The sequence below is a fragment of the Pelodiscus sinensis genome, chromosome 6, assembly GCF_052426305.1.
Source record: "Pelodiscus sinensis isolate ZL-2025 chromosome 6, ASM5242630v1, whole genome shotgun sequence".
In the NCBI taxonomy this organism is placed as follows: Eukaryota; Metazoa; Chordata; order Testudines; family Trionychidae; genus Pelodiscus; species Pelodiscus sinensis.
The window spans coordinates 91,892,523-91,913,269 of NC_143057.1; the positions used below are offsets into that span (position 1 = coordinate 91,892,523).

The following is a 20,747-nucleotide window of genomic DNA, read 5'->3' on the forward strand; positions in this document are numbered from 1 at the left end:
GGATTGTTGGTTCACTCCATCAGTTTAAAACATCTAAGATTTATAATGTTCGGATCAAGGTTCCCTCTAAGCTACATGGCCCTGCAGCTGCTTAATGAGCCCTGCCCACGGGCTCAGGGCTGCTGTGCATGGAGCTACCTAGCTAGGGGATGTCCTTAGCAGGGAGCTGCTGCTGAAGGAGAGGGGAAAGTGCACCTCCCTCAACAAAGCAGCTCCGTGCGCAGCAGCTCTGAGCCCCTGGGTGGGCTCATTAAGCAGCTACAGGGCCATGCTGCTATGCAGCTTAAAGGGAACCTTGATTCTGATCATTATTTGCATATACATTTGGCTATATCTGCAAGGATTTCCAAATAATTTGTTAGGGAGAATCTAACGTTTCTGAAAATACAGTGAAATCAGAAACTACAAGCATGAATAATGGAAAATACTGCAACGTTTTCCTCCTGTCACTCTTATGATATATAGCTAGTAGATAGACCAGTAGCCCATATGAACAGACAGACAAAACAGACAAGTGAATCCACAGATCAAAGCAAAAGAAGCTTTTCTTCCTTGGGAAAAAAAAGTTAGCTGTTCTGGAAGAATGAACTCCCTGGCACGCTTTTCACTTCCAGCAGAGTAACGGGTGGCACAAGAAGAGGAGAAACAGAAGAGATCAACAAAGAAAAATAAATTGAGGAAGAAAGGTAAAGAATGAAAAAGGAAAAAAATGAGTAAGAAAAACAAAAAGAATAAAAGAAGGCTAACCAAAATGCAAGTATAATGGAAAATAAAAAGGACAAAAAAAAAAAAAAGCCAGAGAAAAGGGTAAAAGAATGAAAATTAAAAACAAGCAAATAATTCCAATCTAGTTAAAGAGAATGAGGGAAAACACAAGAATGAGACACAAAAACAAACAAACAAAATAAAAACCAGAATGGCAAAAGTAATGTGAAAATGCAGCAAGGTTTTTAAGAAGGCAATGTTATATACATTGTAAAACAAAATTTAGCCTGCAGCTCCCCCCTCTAAGTTGATATACCACAGCTAAGAAGAAAGCTTTTAGAACTGATCTGGCTGTCAGTATACACTCGTGCAGTGTTACTTAAACTTTTTAAGACCAAGGAACACGAAACAATAATTTTTGTTTATGCAGAACACCAAAGATTTTTTGTTGAGGAAAAATAAGGTTGCTTGCCCCTTTAAGGGCAGCCATTTTGAACTGTGCCACAGAACAGAGTTTCAGAAACACTGCAGTAGTGCTCTCACCATTTCTAGTACCAGTGGAACTAATCTGGTTTAAAAGCAACTGAGAGAGAACTGTAAAAAAATGTGTGTGTAGGCTGGGCCCTCTGTGTGACAGACAGGCGCCTCCCCTTCAAACAGGATTTTACATCACTACTTCTCACAACCCGTTTATCCTTTCCCCTACCTTATGGGTGGGCACAGTCCTTTTGCAGCCCCTTAATCATGGCATTCTGGTCAGTGGCCCAAGTTGGCAACGCAAGGCCATCACTGCCTATTCCTAAGGCAGATGCAATTACCTCTGTTGCTCCTTGGAATAGAAGATCAGGAATGTTCCATCAGTATTTTCTATCTGGCACATGTTCACATTATCTAGCTATCCATTTGGGTTTGATGTATATGTCCATATATATGTTGTCCCCAAACACACACAACAAACTACCAATTCCCTAAAATAAACTATTTTTCTATAAGTGGTGAAAAGAGAGTGCAAGAGAGATTTTTATTGTTAATCTGTTCTTAAACTTGGGAGGTGCTTAGAGACTTGAGTCCTAATAAAGACCTCATAAGTTCCTAGGTCAATAGACTCTAAACCTGAACACACAAACACATCTGCTGCAGCTTGGTCTCATTTGTTTACGTGAGCCAGTTAGTGTTGTAAATGTTCCCAAGAAGCATTCTTCCTGGACTTGCTGATTTCTGTATACCCATCCACAATCTGAAAAGGCCCTACCCTAGCAGCACTTATTCTATTGCAACAGAAACTCTATCTTCTCTCCCTAGAACACATTTCCACACATCATGGACATATTTTACCAATCATGATCTTCTCATTTCCATAAGTTTTGGAATTCACTGTCACTAATAATCTATTTAACATAATTCAATTGGTGACAAAGTAAAATCAGTTGGCAGTGGACAGTTATCTGTCTTGTTACACTGTCCTTAGTTTCACCTCTTCCCATTCCTGTGAACCTCTTCCCCACTTTACTGCTTTTTTCTCCATTACCAGATTACCTCTGCTTTACTCCAAGTTCTTGTGCTGCTTCAAAACCTTCCACCTCTCTTATCTCAGTTTCACTAAACTGACAGTGCTATTAAAAACCCATGAATTTAAGGTTGATTTGCACATAAACAGCAGAATTCTAATAAATGTGTTAAAAATATTAATTTATGGTGAGTACCAGAAGTCCTGGAATGGTTAGAAAAACATTTCCAACATCTGTGGAGTTAGCATCCACAGTACTGAATTCATGGTGTGACAGAATGAAAATGGAAGATAATACTGAGAAAATCACCACACAATATATTGATAAGGAATTTAAACCGAAATCAGTATGTTTTTAGTCCTTTTTATAAAATTGATTTAATTTGTGGAAGTGGCTTTATTCCATATCCCAAGACAATATTGCATAGCTTTCACTTCATTTAAAGAAGCATGGCTCATTAACAAATTGATCTTGGTTTAATAGATGGAACTAGCTTTTTGTTCTTTTTTTTCTTTTAGACTGTCCTCAAAGGATCATTATAATACTGAATCACAAAAATTACCTTAAATTGTCATTACAATTTCAGTCTAGACAAAGGTGCCATTTTAAATACTGTTGGTGGGTTACACTACTTCTGCAAGACCTGAAAAGCCTATCATGTATTAAAGATGGCAAACCAGGTATTTTTACTTAATCAAAAGGGAATAGACTTTGAGTACAAAAACATGAAACCTAATTAGCAGAACTAAAATAAAGGATATACAGTGTCTAAAATCCAAACAAGAACAATTACTGAATCATTCAAATAAAAGTCAGGCTATTATTAAGGTTCATGCATAGAGCAAAAATCTCCCAATTTCTAAGTAAGGAAAACTGAAAATGAAATTAATAAACATATATCTGCATTAAAGTCAGATAATAGATTTCTCATAGCATTGATTAGCATATTGGAAAAGAACACTGTACATAACAAGCACTGAAGAAAGATCAAATCAGCTTAGTTTCATCAGAATATTTAGCATATAATTTCAGAAGGATGACTAATTATATTCATTTTGATCAGTTAATAAAGAACCCTTGTTATTACCTCCTTTAGAGGAAAAAAGACTCTTGTCTAGGCTGAATGAGCATTTTTATTTGAAGTGCTGAACAGGAAGAAACAACGTTGTCACAGCAGCAATTTGTGGGTTCTCCAAAATATCAAGGAAGTAACCCCCAAATATGGTTTTTGTTTTTTCCTGGCCAGGGTCTGGAGCATAAGATACATGTCTTTTTAGACAGGTACTTTTTAGGGATTCTTAACATGATATTCTCAACTCAGATATTGTCATCAAATGACTAATAATCAGTTTTTCACAAAAATACTTATTGCAAAACTAAAATTGAGAATTTGGAACTTTATGTAATCTCCAGGTTAAAACTGCAAATATTCCATTGTTTGCAAAGGACAAGGTTGATATGGAGAGGGGGTGGGGAGAAGAAAGGTTTGTAAGGACTAGAAATACCAAGGCTTGTTGCCTCATTTTAATTTTTTTAAATGTAACTCAACATTGTCATTAGTATTAATTTTCACTTAATATTCGAGTTCTGAGTAATCAGTCCCCTGGAATGCTGCATTTATCCACAGGTAGGCCACTTATTCCAAAAAACATGAACATGACTATTTTGGTTTTGTAATGACTTAAGAATCACCAACATGTGAAAACAACAATTTAAGTTTTCTTTATAGTAGGGGTAGGGTGCACTGGCCACATGTGGTTCATCAGGGTTAGCCTCTTGTGGGCTGCCAGTTGTTTACCTGAGCATCTGCAGGCATGGTTGCCCGTTATCTCCCAGTGTCAGTGGTCACTGTTCCCAGCCAGTGAGAGCAGCTGTACTTGTGGATGCGTAGCTACATACAACATCTGGCAGCCTGACAGTATCTAGCCCTGATGAACCACGTATGGCCGGCACACTGGAGGTTCCCCACCCCGGCTCTACAGCATGGAGACTACAGATGCAAAGGTATTCTGGCCTAATCCAGCAGTGTTTTTCCATTGTTTTAGTGTTTTTCCATTGTTTTAGTAATACCATCTCCCTGAATAAAGTTAGCTAACTTGAAGTGGCTTTTATCAATCTAGCTGGGTCCACACTGGGATGAGATTAGCATACCCATGTCAGCCAGGGATGTGTTTTTTTTCAGAGTCCTGACCAATGTAGCTATGCCAACCTAACTTTTAAGGGTAGATCCAGCCTTATTCTCTCTAAGGTAGTCTCATTATGGAAATTAAAGTATCTAATTCTTACATTTCATCTTATCAATAATTCACATATATAATATACTGCATTTCCCTATCCTCCTTCACAAAGTATATTAAGTAGCTTGATGAAAGAAGAGAGGTGCTTTAAACAGAGAACACATGCCGGTAGAACAGATTGTTATGGAATACTCTAATCTAAATTCCAGATTTGTCCCAGTCAGTGTACCAAGGCAGAGAAAATTTACAGCGTTCACTATAAGAACATGTGAACTACCATACTGGAACAAACCAGTGATGAATCTAGTCTAATATCCTGTCTCCAGCAATAGGCTGTAACAGTACCTCATGCTTCAGAAAGCAGCAATCCCCTCCTCAAATGAATCCAGCCAACTGTGCAGTTCCATATCATGTGGTTCATAGGATGAGGAATATCGGAGGGCTTCCTCAAAGCAAAATCACATTCCAGTCAAACTGCACTCTCTGCTAATTTTCAGAGCTTAACATTCAAAATTTTATTTAGCACATCAAACCCCTCAAAAATTTTGTGTACAGCTAAATGCATGTTGCCTACATACGTTCAGGAGTGGCTCGAGGCGGGCTGTGGGAGCTGCGCACCAGGCGGAACGCGCGATCGGTGCCCCCGCCTGCACGGCCATCAATGGAGTGACGTTATTATCAGGTGCCCCGTTGAAGGCGGCACCCTAGGCGATGGCCGAGTTGGCCTATAGTCACGGGCCGCCCCTGCATATGTTACAAAACCAGATAATGCTGGGAGTGTATGTAGACAAAAAATGGTATACAATACCTGGGATGCTTAAATTGGGTTGCTAGACACTGAAAATATATTATTTCTTCATCTTTCACTAGCTTAGCAATGAATAAACCATAAGATTTCAAGACATTAAATTCATTGCTGGACACTCCAAGAGTGAAGCATGGATCATCTCTGAGTCCTGGTCTACACTAAGGATGTTAAGGTCTAGTCGACTATCCGATAAGCAAATATTTATTAGATGGTTGAGTCGACTTGTAACTTTTCCCGCCATCTTGCTGTCTCTATCAGATAGAAGACGCAAAAGGGGGGGAGGGAAGGGAATAGGGAGTACTTCACAGCGGCAGCACCACACGGAGCCTGGAATCAGCTATGTGGCGCTGCGCCTTTGAAATGCCACTGCAGAGTTTCAAAGCACCAAAGCTGCCCAGGCTCCATTTCCACAGAATCTGGGATCAGCTGGAACCCTGGGTTCTGTGAAATGCCATGTGGAGCCTGGGATCAGCTGGGCAGCCCCCAGCTGACCCCAGTTTCGCACGGCATTTCAAAGTGGCAGTGCCACATGGAGCCGTTGTCAGCAGGGAGGAATGCGGAAGTGCCTACTGACTAGTTAAGTAGTCAATGGAAATTCCATTGACTACTTGACTAATAAATTAATCAATATTTAACATCCTAAGTCTACACTAAGGAGTTATTTCGAAAAATACCCTTTATTTGGAGCGTCCACACTATCAAACCCATTATTTTGAAATAACCGGCCAGTTATTTAGAAATCTGTACCCTGCTTTCCTCAGGGAATAACACTTATTTTGAAATAGTTATTTTGAAATAGTGTTAGTGTGGATGATCTTGTGCTGCTATTTGAAATAACTACTCCCTAGAGTAATTCAAAGTAATTACTCGCTGTACTTCCTGGGGCTCTAAGTCAAGGTAGCGCATCTACAATAACAGAGTCTGCCTTGGACTAATTTTGAGCCCCCTGGTCCAGTGTGGGGACATGGTATTTCAATTTTGCTATTTCAGCCGTTATTATTTTGAATTTAGTTATTTCAAAATAATTTCCTCATGTAGACATGCCCTGGATGTGTTAAATGGAAAAGGAGCCAAATCCAAGCCCAGATGCCTGACCCAAATAAACTCTAAACTCTAGACATGGAGAAATAAAAAAACGATTTCTCTGGCATGGACAACTGCTAGAAGCATTAGCAGTAAGTAATAGAACTTTGGCAGAACGACCATTTTGATCAAATACAATCTTCCAAACATTCACTAGTGGGAGAACAATTAAATAACTGAGGTTTTGATCATATGCTGGCAGTCTGGGGGTGGCATAGAGTAAGGATGAGGAAAGAAAAGATTTACTGCTTATTTTTACCAGCTTTGTGGCGATACAAAGACCCAAACAACATTTTATTTTTTGCCAAACAGAATAGAAATCCCCCTCTTTCCAATGTGTTTTCAATACAGACCTCTGGAATTAATTTATTCTTTAAAGGGGCCTATAAAAATCAAAATGATCAAATATTTGATAATTCCATTTGTAAAGGTAGGTTGGTAAATAAATGGCTTTAAGGGAGATCCAGTATGGGTCCTGATTTTCTAGCTAAAGTACATTGGCTTAAGGGAAGAGGAAGGGAACAAACGTGACTACTAATCTTTGTGTTCATAAATTGAAGCAGCATTTTCTCCTCCATTCCTCAGGCTACAGTAGACATGTCAAAGTAGCATGGCTTTTAGTTTTTAAGAACTTACTGCTTAGAGCACACTTACCAAAGTGAGCCCCAAAAACTATAGGCAAGGGAACATTCGGTTTGTGAATCCCACTAGAGCAGGGCTACTCAACATGCAACCCATTAGTTTGCAGCCCGTGGTGTGGTTTGGATTTATGTGGGGATCAACATGGGGCCCCGGGTGGGAGCCAAAACAAAAAAATTGTCAATTTAATGGTCATCTGTTTATATGCATTTTAGTAGTAAAATTCCTGGACTGTCATTGCTCATTAAAAGTGCTGTCATATGTGTGGAAATCGGGTAAATGTTGCATTTTATTAATATAATCAGAACTGGGGCCTGTGTGTTGTCTAGTCTTGCTTTAATCTTTGTATTCATGCCCATCAGTGTGAAAGAAGCTATTTGCATATATATTTACATGTGTATGCAATCATACTTAAGTTGCGGCCCTCAGCATGTGCTCTGAGTATCATTGTGGCCCTCGGGGCTTCCAAAGTTGACTAGCCCTGCACTAGAGCAATATGGAAAGATCTAGACACCTTGTCCTCTTAGCTGAGTTGCTGTTATGTGGTAATACATTTGTTAAATACTTTTAGAGCAGTACATAAAAATGAAAATTGGATTAATTTAATTTTCCTTCTGCAAAAGATAGGAATTGTCAGGGTTCTATCTACAAGGAATGGTGGCTTTAGACTTGGAATTGGACTTTGATGGAGTATGAAAAACTGAATGGATTGGGCAGCACCAAAGAATGCAATAATCACACCAACATGTGTCTGCCCCACAGAATGTGGTTCCTATGACAGAGGCTTTCCCTTCAGTGGCAGTAGATCTCCTAGCACCAATGGACTCATGGTTCCAGTCCTCTTGGAGCCAGAAGAGAAGCATATATATCCTTGAGAATGCTGATACTATCCTTTTTCCCCCCTCAAAGAGCATCTTGGACCAGGGTCTAGGATTAGTACAGATTTATAAGATAGTATCAAAAAGGGCTGGCCAAAGTGTCTTTAGCACCAGACTGTGAGGGTTTTTTCACACTTCCAAGAGTGTGGAGAAGAAGGTGGAATCAGTTCAGACTCCAGATCCACTCTACACTTCATCTGTTCCATAGTTGGATCCCCATGACTGATAACACTTTATCCCCAGCTCATGCACTTCAATGCTGGCATTGTGTCCTGTGTTGTACCAGAGGAGTGCAGTCATTCATGGTACAGGCAGTCCCCGGGTTACGTACAAGATAGGGACTGTAGGTTTGTTCTTAAGTTGTAAGTCGGAACTGGTACATATTGTAGGGGAAACTCTAGCCAAACATTTCTCCAGAGCTCAGTTTTATTCTCCCACACCTCACTTCCCTCAGTCCTTTATTCTCAAGCTGAGGTGTCTGCTGAGAAAAGCCGCTCTGCATCTTCCTGGTCTGCTGTGGGGAAGCAGCTAGTGCGGGGTTGCCTCACCTCGTTTGTAAGTAGGGATCCGATGTAAGTCGGATCCATGTAACCCGGGGACTGCCTGTAGTTCATACACTGAAATGAGGTCTTTAATGTAACTATATCATGTAATTGGGGCATGTGCCATTAATTGCCTTGAAAATAAAGACCAAAACCTTCAACTGTCATTGGAAGCTGCCTGGGAGCAATTACAGAGGCTTGAGCATGGTTCTGATGTGTTCCCAGTGGCCTGAGCAATTGAGAGAGTGAACAGCCACATTCTGTATTAGCTGGAGCTGCTGCCTCATTTTTACATTCGTCCTCAGATACTCACAGTAATCAGTGGTAGATGGAGATGGCTGTCTGAGGTTAGTGAAGAATCAAACAGTACCCTGAGGCTTCACAGCATTTTGATGAATGGGGGCTGCCTCCCTTCAGTGGAAGATGGCAACAGCTTCTTGCCTAGTTTTTCCCCTTTCTAACTGGTATCACTTACATCTTTCCTGGGTTCAGGTTGTATCAGCTACTTTTCATCCGTGAGCTTATTTCTTGTAGGTAAGTCGCAGGAGATACATAGCTAACTGTCATCAGCATACTGTTTGTTGAAAGCCAAACTCAACACCTCTTAGTATCTCTCCCAGTGGTGTCATGTAAATATTGAAGAGAAGAGGGGATAGTATGCATTACTGTGAAGGTCTTTAGAGGAGGAGGAGAAACAGTCACCATGATCTCAGAAAAGAATGAAGCCAGTGCTCTATCTAATTCCTCTAGGAAGTGTCTCATGATCAATGTTACTGAAGGCACTGACTGTATAGGTTTAATATCAGCTTGAACACCTGATTCTGATATATCACCATCAATCAATGCAAACCATGTACAAACCACCCACTCCTCTACCTACCTACAAGCTTCAACCAAATCAATCTGACTTAAAAGAGTTTCCTTGCCAAAATCTAAACATGGCCTATTAACTAACTTAATAGATATGGTCACATGAGTGACCATCACTATGTACTGTCTATTTATATGCAGTATTTTTTTAAATTATATGGCTACAGACTGGGTCCATTGCTGGTTGTGAAAATTTGAGACTCCTTGAATTTTATGCAGTAGGGTAGATTCTGCCACTGCAAACAATACATGATCATTGCCACAGAATGATCATAACATTTGAGGGACCTCAGTATATGTCCCAGCAAGAATTCATAAATTTAAAATTAAAACTATATCATGTATGTTTTAGCTCTCTTTAACAATACTGCTTCAACTGCCTTGTTAGAAGGTAAAATCTGGTAATAATTATCAAACACCATGCACACTATTTACAATAGAGTCATATTTCTTTTATTCCTTTTTTTGCATAAAAAGTAGAATGCTGCTGAAAAGTACCCAAATGTCTGCTGTGCTCCAAGCCAATACAGCAGCTCAGCCAAAAATGCAAAGAGAAAAGTTTGCCAAATAAAAGAAAACATAACAAATTGGTAATGGTTTCTATCTTGACAGAAAATGAAAATTATGCCTCAATGTGTGGCCACTCATGTGGACACATAAAAATATCTTAGAGACAATAATTTTACCTCAGATAACACACCCTGACAGTAGAGCACAGCATACTGGCTAGCTTTCACTTAAAAGCAGCAAGCATGACCGACAAAATGGCCTAGGAATCACATAATTTATGCCTGTCACAAATGCACATGCCATGCACTCATAATATTTACTATAAATCATCTCAAGTACAAACACTGCATTTAAGGGGTGGGTTGGAAGAAAACAAAGAATTTTTAATGTGAACTTGCCACAATTGGATTAAATCTCCCAGTCCAGCTGAGGACACTGAGGGGAAGGGGGGGGGAAAGCACAAACCCTTCTCCCAAAAAAGTTTGTGTATGTATATAGTTATTAACTACTTAGAGCTATGTACTACAGCAGTATAGACCCTGCCAGCACCAACTTAAAGGTGCCTACTTCAGGTCACCATCAAGGTGCTGGAACAATTTGTATAGTGGGGGTTCTGAGAGCCATTGAACCAATCTACATCCTGTGTATGATGGAAACCACTTCAAGCCAAGGGGTGCAGCAGCACCCCCAGTTCCAGCACCTCTGGTCACTGAAGCCCCATTTCAAATAGGACTAAGTTAACCTGAATTATGTACCTTTTTGTTGATGGCATAACAATTTACATGGGGTACTTACAGCGCAAAACTTTAGCGTGTGTTGCAACTCACATCCCTGTAGCTCACACCATGGTGCTCTGTAGACAAGCCTTTAAATGGTAAGTTATACTTTGTACGTTTTGAGCAGGGACCATGGCTTATTTATACATCAAGTGCCATACAGACTTACCACGTCATATAACTAATGATAATATCTTAAACACTTTGGACATTTATTATGTGGCTATACATCCCTTTGATTTATCTGTTCAATTAACCAATGGATGTAAACAAACATCGCCATTGCAAGTAGGAATGTAAAAGTTTAACTCAAAGGTGGGCAATAATTTTGCAGGGGGCCACTTCATGAATATTGGTATGTGGTCATGGGCCGGCTCCAGGCCCCCCAGAAGGGGCAGGGCCTTGGGTAGCAGGGGTGGGACTACGGGTTAAAGAGAAATAGTGCATAAGTGTGAGAAACATTGTGAGAAAGACTTTGTGACACATTAAATGTGTGTTGCACAGAGACAGGAATGTGTGTGGTGGTAGTGTATGTTACACTTACTGTATGTGTGTGGCACAGAGACAGTGAGACAGTCTGAGTGTTACAGTGATACAGAGAATGCATATCTGGCTGCTGCTGGATAAGTTTCTAAGAGAAGCCATGTGTGTCTCTAGAAAAGGAGAGCTGTTTTGCTCTGTTGTCTCTCCCCTCCCCCACTCTGCAGAGATGGGGTATGGGAGGAAGAGAGAGAGCGCGCGCATTCACTGCCTCCTAAGGCAGGCACTCCTCTGAGTCAATTACCATCCATGCTTTGGATTAGAGCAGTGATTTCCAACCTTTTTAAGCATGAGATCAATTTTTGAATTTAAGTGCAATCCAGGACCTACTTCAAACCCAAACACCCTTGCCCCCCCCTCCTTTCCATCCCTTCTCTGAGGCTGTGCCCCTGCTCACTCTGCCCTCCCTCACTTTTATCAGGCTGGGGGCAGAGGATTGGGGTGTGGGGGAGGGGGAAGCGGATGCCAGTCTTGCGCTAAAGGATTTGGAGTGTGGGAGGGGCTCTGAGCTGAGCCTGGGGCAGGGAGTTGAGGTGCAGGAAGAGGTTCAGGATGCAGGCTCTGGGAGGGAGTTTGGGTGCAGGGGGACTCAGGACTAGGGCAGGGGTTTAGGATGCAGGAGGGGTTCAGGATTGGGGCTGGAGTTCAAAATGCGGGCTCCAGCTGGGCATCACTTACCACAGGTAGGTTCTGGGTGGTAGTGCTTGGGGTTAAGGCAAGCTCAGCCCTACTCTGGCCCTGAACCACTCCCAAAAGAAGTCAGCAAACTCCCTCCATCCCTGCCCCCCCTTCCCCGTGGATATAGGGTAGAGGTTGGGGGGATGGGCACCTTGATATCAGCATTCTCTCCTCTCCTTTCTGTGCCCTGCACACCAAGCAAGAGGCACCCGGGCTTGGGGGCAGCTCCAAGGCAAAGGGCAGGAGCAGCACTGCAGTGCTGACAAGGGCAGATGAAGTGCCAGCACTTGACAGCCTCCCAGCCAAACCTGTGAGGATCACCTGTCAAAGGCTCCAAAATCCACCAGCAGATCCCGATCTACTGGTTGGTGACTATTGGATTAGAGCCTCTCCGCTGTGTGTCCCCCTTGCCCAATCCCTGCTCTGCAGAGATGGGAGTACAGGGGCAGGGAGACACCATGACATAGCACTCCCCTGTCCCCTTCAATCCCCCCCTCCCTACAAACACTCTGCACAGCTAGCAGGAGAATCCTGGGAGTAGCCTGGCTGCAGAACCAAGCAAGGTGGGGGGAGGGGCAGTTGAACACACACTGCCAACTATGCATGCTCTGCTAATCAGCTGGGCAGGCCAAAGAGAAATTCTTGGTGGGCCGGATTCCAGCCCTCTGCCTAATTTTGTCCACCCTTGGGTTACTGGCATGCTTATGGGATAACCAGTTAACTGGAGGGCTGGGATCATCTCCCTGCCCACCTGCTTGCAGTGCAGTTAGGGTTACCAGATGATTTCAAAAAAATACCGGACACACTTGATCTCAGATGGGGGTGAGGACCGGCTGGGAGGGGAGCGGGGCCGGCTGGGAGGAGCTCGGGGGAAGTGGAGATGCCCAGGGGAGATTACGGGGGGAGAGAAGGAGGAGGGAATTGCTGGCAGGAAACACGGCTGGCTGGGAGGGGATTGGAGGGAGTGGAGCTGGCTGGGGGGGGAACCGGGTGGCGGGAAGAAAGGCTGGCCGGGAAGGGGTTTGGGGGGAGCGGGGCTGGCCGGGGAGGAACCGGTCGGCAGGGAGTGGGGCTGGCTGGGAGGGGGTCGGAGGAAGCGGGGGGGAACCAGTCGACAGGAAGCAGGGTTGGCCCGGGTGCATGCAGGTCCCAGGGTGCTGCTCGTCCCGTGCACTGTCCCGGCGGAGCGCATGGGTGAGTCCGGCCCCGGGGAATCCATCCTGCCCCGGGCCCGCCCCCACCCACCTCCTCTCTACTGTGTACTTGCATACTGCCTGGCTGGTAGACACGCTCACGCAGTGTGAGCTGTGTACCAGCCAGGCAGTACACAACTACGTACTGATACTCATGATAATAATAAAACGTACTTAATTAGAAAATACTGGACATTTATATGTCTGGTATTTTCTCAGATTGATTCCTGGACAGAAAGCCCAAATACCAAACTGTCTGGTTCAAAACCAGATACTTGGCAACCCTAAGTGCAGTGGGGCTGGACACCTCCTCACCTGTCCCGCGCCCCCCCCCCCCCCCCCCGGGGTGCAGCAGGGTCAGAGTAGCTTTCCATCCAGGGTGCAGTGTGGCTGGCTGAGGCTGGAGCAGCTCCCTTGCCTGCAGTGGGCTAGCCTTCAGGACCTCCACTGGCAGAAGTCCCTGCCTGGTGCAGCTGCCACTGGGGATTAACTGGTACAATGATTAACATTAAATCATTTAACCAGTTAACATTTTTCATGGGTATTTACATCTCCAATTATAAGGCTGTATTTTGTACTTCTCATGTCAGGGATAAAGCCACCTAAACTTTGTAATTTTAATGTTTTTGGAATGCAGTTTTCATGAGAATTTGTGCACTAGACTCTCAACTACTAGGTTCAAATTCTTCCTAAATTAAAAACAAATATGATTTTGCTAATTTCCATAGCTGTAAGCCACCCCCAAAGTAAATACAAAAGGTGCATTAATTTTATATTTCTTATTCATTCTTGTTTTGAAAAAATTGCAAGTTTTTTAGCAATATGCCTTTGATGCTATTTCAGCTTTGTTGCATTGGTGAAAATGGAAGAAGAAAAAGATGAAAGCAACTTTAATCTATAAAACTATCTTTTGGGGAACAGAAATCCACAAAATACCTGAACAATGATTTTCTTAACAGCTTTACGAACATTTACAAATATATTTTTCACATTTTTAGTGGTCTCATACTTCTCCGCAGTACACATCATAAAACCAATGTTAAGTCTGGCTCCAGGGCAATCTTTATTCAACAGAGGTCCAGAATATCATTCAGTATCCTTGTCTTCTGAAAGTGGCCGAGACTAGGTGCCCCCAGAGGCCAGAACCCACCCCACCTTCCTACCTTTAGGAAGTCCCTTATACTCTGTGTTGGCGGTCCAGTGGCTCCCAGGGAGGGTGGGTCTTGGACCCACCACGCTCCGCTCCACTCCCCAGGTGAATGCCTTATCCCCTAAGCAATCTCCCCCTCCCCCGTCATCCATTCTCAACCTCTGACAAACAGAGGCTAAGGTCACAATTCCTACCTATCCTGGCTAATAGCCATTGATGGACCTATCCTCCATGAATTTATCTAGCTCTCTTTTGAACCCTGTTAAAAGTTCTGGCCTTCACAACATCCTCTGGACACTTTCAGAAGACAAGGATACTGAGCTAGCTGGACATTGGGTCTGAACCAGTATGGTCATTCTTATATTGATACTGCTACTGCTGGATATGACATATCCCTATGACACCACTAACTTTAAAATACATGAAAAACAGGAGATAATACTCTGATGATATGATGGAAGTATTGTCAATCTCAGTGCATAGTTCTCAATGGCCGCATATCTCAACACTGCATATAAAATTATCTCCCTCTTTTGAGTTCCAGTAAATATTCAGCAGTTTTATTTCACCTCTAAAACGTATTGGGAAAGTATTTTTTACGGTTGCTAACAGAGAATTCAGAGCATATCTTGGCTGATATAAATTGTCATTTCTACATTCAAGTCTGTGGAGCTATACACTAGCTAGCTTATTAAAGTAACAGTCTGTTATTTCAAAAGTAATGTCAAAAATCATGGAAATAGTCATAATAGTAAAATGATACTGGCGCATATATTACTGTAAAAGCAATGCCCCTTTGCAAGTAAGTATATGGTTGTAGGAGCCAGGATTACCGAATGTCAACCATGAAGCAAAAATCTGTGATACAGTAGGAACGGGGCATGCCAGTGTGGCTCTTTCAGCTAATGTATTTATGTATCTTGATAACATATGCAATAATAAATATGCTATTACACAGATTATCATAGGCAGAACACCTTACTCACATTATATATATATATATATATATACACACACAGAGAGAGAGAGAGAGAGTGTCTGTCTGCAAATCTGTTTGTTCAAGAACTCCTCCTAAATGGTAAGAGCTAGGCCCACCAAATTTGGAGTGCAGCTTCTTCTTCTAACTTAAAGCAAGGGCAGGGTTTGGTTGTGTCAGGATAAGCAGAAGCTCTGGGAAAGGAACAGTTTTCCATAACATGCAAAGGGAGGAGCTGCTGTTCTGAGGGAAGCGATATGAGAGTGGCCACTGAGGGCAGCGAACCTGCAGGGGAGAGCTATCCCACAATGGGTTTACTGGAGGCATCCGTAAAATCAAGGGAGTGGCCAGCAGGTCTGGGGTTCCTCCATCTTGCCTGCCAGCACACCAGCAAGTAGCCCTCTGCCCCAAAGTCTTCTCTCTCTCCTAGTCCTTGGCCACAGCGCTTGGGGGGGAGGGGAGAGACAGGCCCTGGGTAGGCGGGAGGTAGCCTGGGTGGGGAGAAAGAACAGGTGCCGGGCAGGCTGAAGGGTGGCCTGGTGGGGAGAGAACAAATCCTGGGGATATCGGGGGGTGGTGGTGCAAGAGAATACATCCCTGGTCCCCAGCTTCTTGCACACACATATCCCCAAGGCCCTGCACTGAAGGACCTGGGCAACTAAAAGAATCCTGCACTAAAAGTTGTCTAGTTGTTCAAAAACAGCAGCAGATCAAAGTGTACTGGAGAACATTTAGTACACAGCAGCAGGGTCAACATAGTCATTAAGCACATGGCAGGCTAGTGTGCAGGAGACTTGCATGCTGACTTGCTTTGCATTAAATTGCTGTACAGACATACAGTAAATTTGGAGAGAACAGAATCTAAGGTCTAATGCTGCAGGCTCCTGCTATTTAGGGCACATCTACACTAGCCCCCTACTTCGAACTAGGGAGACTAATGAGGGCGCGGGATTGCTAATGAAGCACGGGATTTAAACATTCCTCATGGAATGGAGGTTTAACTGTTAATTCGAACTAAGGGTTTATCTTAGAATCGCGCTTCTCTGCCGCGTGTAGACACGGGCAGTTACTTCGGGCTAGTCAGTTTCCAAAATGGCGACCGGCCGGGAATATGCTAATCAAGCGCGGGATATTTAAATCCCATGCTTTATTAGCAATTTTGGTCGCCCTCATTAGCCTCTCTAGTTCGAACTAGGGGACTAGTGTAGATATACCCTTAGCTACTTACTTTGGGGGAAGAGTGACTGGCAAAAAAACCCAACTACTTTGCTTCCTCTTGAGGAGGCCCTAAAATAGGAGTAGAGAAGCAGATTGTCCAACTTCCTCTAGCATGACTTACTAAATTGAAAAAAGCGTATTTCAGAGATGGGTGAAAATTTGTAATAGGCCTTATTTTTCCTAAACAGACTTTTTTTTAATATGAAGCATAAAAAATACTTACCATCCTTCATCATCCTCTACTTCAGGTTCAGACATTTCATTTTCAGGAGTGTCTGCTATTGCCTGAGTTAGCTTTGATTTGAATTGGTCCAGCAGTGCCAGTGTCTGAAATTAAATATATTTTGTTTTACTAAAGTTGTGTAACAATAAAATATTCAATTATGTTTGGATTACTTGAAGAGTAGTAAATTGAACTGGATAAAAATTGTTCAAAAATATATTTGAGGAAGCTCCTCCCACACAATTCACAAATTCCCCTACCTCTTCAGTGATTACCGTATTACCTTTTTGACATGACCATATGATGTAAGTGTTGAGAGGCAAGATGTAGTTTTACAAACTGAATGAAATAATTGCCCTTCAATGTGATCATTCAAGGCTATGTCCTACAAATAATAATTTATGATAATTTATTAAAATAAATGAACTATATTTGCTATTGGTACATAATAAGAATTATAAATATTAATACATACAAGTAATGTAAGGAATTTGTCATAGGTTATGAAGTTTGGTCATTCATTTACAATGTCTTAAAGCATATTTACTTAAAGGAGCAGAGTAAGATAATCAATAAACACCAGAGACTACTGAGAACAATTGTCCTTTTTTTCTAGTGAAGAAATCAATGAAATAAATTAAAAATAATTCAGATTATGATGTCCTAATTTGATTGACATTTATATGCTATATTTTACAGTGCTGAAACAACCTTTCAACTTCTGTGCTAACATTTAAAAAAAATTGTAACAGTATGTGAGGAGAAATATGTAGTTTTTTTATATACATGCACATACATAAAATTACAAAAAATTCTCACAGGAAAAAAAAAAAGACCAAGTATTATTTTGTTAGCTACAATTAGCTAATAACATAGTAAAAGCATCCTGGCTAATAACTTACATTGGTTAATTACATCACAAAGAGTTTTAATAGTTTGTGCTGCAAAGAACTGCAAGAGACTCACTCATAAGAGAGCTGCAAGTCTCAGTCTGAATCTCATTGTTGTAACTGTACAGATACACTACATCATAATCACATTCATTTATAACTTATTTTACTTTGTGAAACCGTATGACTACTTTTATATTTGTAATCAAATTGTAAGAGTGAAAAAAAACTTTTTGAAATCTTTCTTCAAAAGTTAAAATATAGGAATCAAAAACAGAAATATTTCAAATGTGCAACTGTACCTAAATTTCCTTTTGCAAGTAAACTTATCTTTGGGAATTTCCTGGCTTATGAGTTCTTATGCTAGTATAGCATTAATGGGTTGGTTGGTTTGGTCTGGTTTTTTGGTTAGGAAGTGTGGTTGCATTTAATGCCCATCTTTTCTATTTAAGAAAATGGGAAGGTGAAAAAGAAAAAAGAAAAATTTCAGAACTAATGATTTTGCACATTAATGTGTAAGATGATATGTACGGTGGGTATCACAGATTATTCATTTCTGTCTATAAATATTGGGGTACCTCACTTAACTCTTTCTCCAGGGATACAAACAAATTGCTTCCCTCCTCCCACTTTCCCAGTGGAGGCTCTGTCTGTGAGAGCAGGGGAAAGAAAACCCTCTTGTAAAGTTCATTTTGTTGCATTAGTGTATATCCAGGTCAGGTTCAACAGGGGGAGGGGGATCCTGGCTCCCTCCTAACCTGGACTTCAAAGTGGATTAGGAGAATGCATCTCATAAAGAAGATAGGAAAGGAGACTGAGGCATCTCATGTTTGACACAGTAAAGAGACAATCCTTTCCCCTAGTCCATTAACTCTCTGATGAAAGCAATGGTATCCTAACAACAGTACTGGGGGTGGGGAAGAGAGAGCTGATGGTAGTCCTCCTCCAGGTATTACAGGTATTACCCCAGGTATTGCTCATACTGTAATTATACACCTGAGTTGACTGTGATCCACTTTGCCAACGGCACTTTAATTTCTTTCATTGAGGGTTAATAGCCTTTGGAGATTCAAAATTTCCATGAACTCTTTAGTTCATTCCCATCTTCTGGCAAATAGAGGCTAGGGACACCATCCCTATCTAACTTGCTCTTATCTAACCTTTGTTTGTATAACCTGTTCTTAAAAATCTCCAGTCAACATCCTCCCCAGAAAAAACAAAAAGTAGGGGAATGTAGGAAAAAGAGAGAGCCTGAAGCATGGGCCTGGTGATTGAACCAAACTAAGCAAGAGTTGTACTATGAACAACAGACAGGCGGTGTCAAAAGCAGATGTTTGCCTGCAAATCGGTGTCTCTTTGCACTATAACTGCTAGCACTAATAAAAGCACATAAAATATGTAAATACATCCCATCAGGACAGTACTGAAACGCCCAGCTGAGTACATGATAAAATAGTACGAAACAACAAAAGAGAAAGCATAACAATGGATAGTAAATGCTTTGGAGGAAAGTGCAAGAGGAAGTACCAAATATGTCATTAATGTGTAAGATGATACGTACGGTGGGTATCATAGATTACTCATTTCTGTCTATAAATGTTGGGGTACCTCACTTAACTCTTTGGCTGGCTTAGGGGGCAATGATAATCCACACTATTAATTTAGCTGAGTCCACTGTCCCAGGTACAATACATAGGGGCTCAAAGGCCATCTGGCTACCAACAACTATTAATGTACTTCGTTTGACAATAAACCTAACTCGGGTGTCTTTGTATCTTATCTGAGTCTGTGGTTTTTGGGGGCTCTTGTAAAGTTTAATCTAGCAATCTGCACAAAGCTGGCATGATATACTATGGGAGCATACAAGAACGCACATAGCTGAACATTTATCATCACTGATGAAGCAGGAAACCTGTCAGGATGCCACACTAGTAAATCTTGAATTTACTGTTCACTGTCCTGAACTACTACATCTATAACCTTCATAAGCAATTTATTCCAATCACCACTCTTAACCACCCTGAGAGTTGGGAAATTTTTCCTGATTTCCAACCAAACTGCAATTTAAGCTTATTGCGTCTTCTCTTGTCCTCAGAGGTAACCAACATTTTTTTCTCCCTCCTCCCTGTTACAACCTTTTAGCTACTTGAAAACTGATCTGTCCTGTCAATCCTCTTCTACAGATTAAAAACCCCATTTTATATCAATCTCCCTCAAAGGTCATGTATTATAGACTTTTAATAATTGTTGTTGCTCTTCTCTGGACAGTTTCCAGTTTTGCACATCTTTCCAGAAAAGTGGCATCCAGACTGGACACAATACTCCAGTTGAACCCCAATCAGCATGGGGTAGAGTGGCAGAATTACTTCTTGAGTTTTGCTTATAATGCTTCTAATACATTCTAGAAGGGTTTTTGCTTTTTTTGCAAGTCACTGTTGTCTCATATTTAGCTTGGGATCCATTATGACCTCTTGATTCTTTTCTACAGTACTGCTTCCTAGGCAGTCGTTTCCCATTTTATATGTGTGCAACTGATTGTTCCTTCCTAAGTGGAATATTTTGTATTTGTCCTTATTGAATTTCATCATATTTACTTCATTCCAATTTGTCCAGATCCACTTTGAATTTTAATTTTACTCTCCAAAGCATTCTCCCTCCTCTAGCTTGTAAATTTCGTAAGTGTATTCTCTATCCCATTATTTAATATATGTAATTTCAAATTTAGCAAAGCACATTTGCTTATCAAGATCTATTCACCTACCATGTTTGATTTAGCAATATTATCTTTTTTTGTTATATCAAAGAAAAAATATTCTTCCTACATTAAAGAAAATATATTTTTGTCCATTTCAACATGGTTATCATCCCTTGAAGTTACCAAAAAAAAAGTCAATTTTGTCCCGAGACCAAATATATAACACATCAGGCCAAAGGATAAACATTATGGAAAGCAGGAAGAGTCAGAACAGGACAACAGAATGGAATTTTTTTTACAACATTAATGACACTGAATGTGACCATATGTACTAAGCTATGCTTATGAAATAGGGGTGTCCTACTCACCTATATATGTTTTTTTTGTTATCTCTCACTGAGCTAATGTGAGCAGAAACAACAGTGTAGATGTAGGAGTATAGATAGTAACAGTGGAGGAATGGCTCAGCCATACTGAGAAACACAATGCCTATCTATAAAAAGGGAAATAAGAACAATCCAGGAAACTCCAGACCAGTCAGCTTAACTACTTCTGTGTCAGGAAAGATAATGGAGCAAGTAATTAAGGAATTCATCTGCAAACATCTGGAAGATAATAAGGTGACAGG

The 20,747-nt window shown here is 41.4% G+C and overlaps 1 protein-coding gene across 2 annotated transcripts in view; it reads right to left on the reverse strand.

Moving 5' to 3' along the window:
• CWC27 (CWC27 spliceosome associated cyclophilin) overlaps positions 1 to 20,747 on the reverse strand; it is a 224,603-nt gene that overhangs the window by 29,091 nt on the left and 174,765 nt on the right. For both annotated transcript variants that reach the window (XM_075932399.2, XM_075932398.2), the window contains exon 13: positions 16,535 to 16,638. In XM_075932399.2, the coding sequence (XP_075788514.1) occupies positions 16,535 to 16,638 (104 nt within the window). The remainder of the gene's footprint in view (positions 1 to 16,534; positions 16,639 to 20,747) is intronic.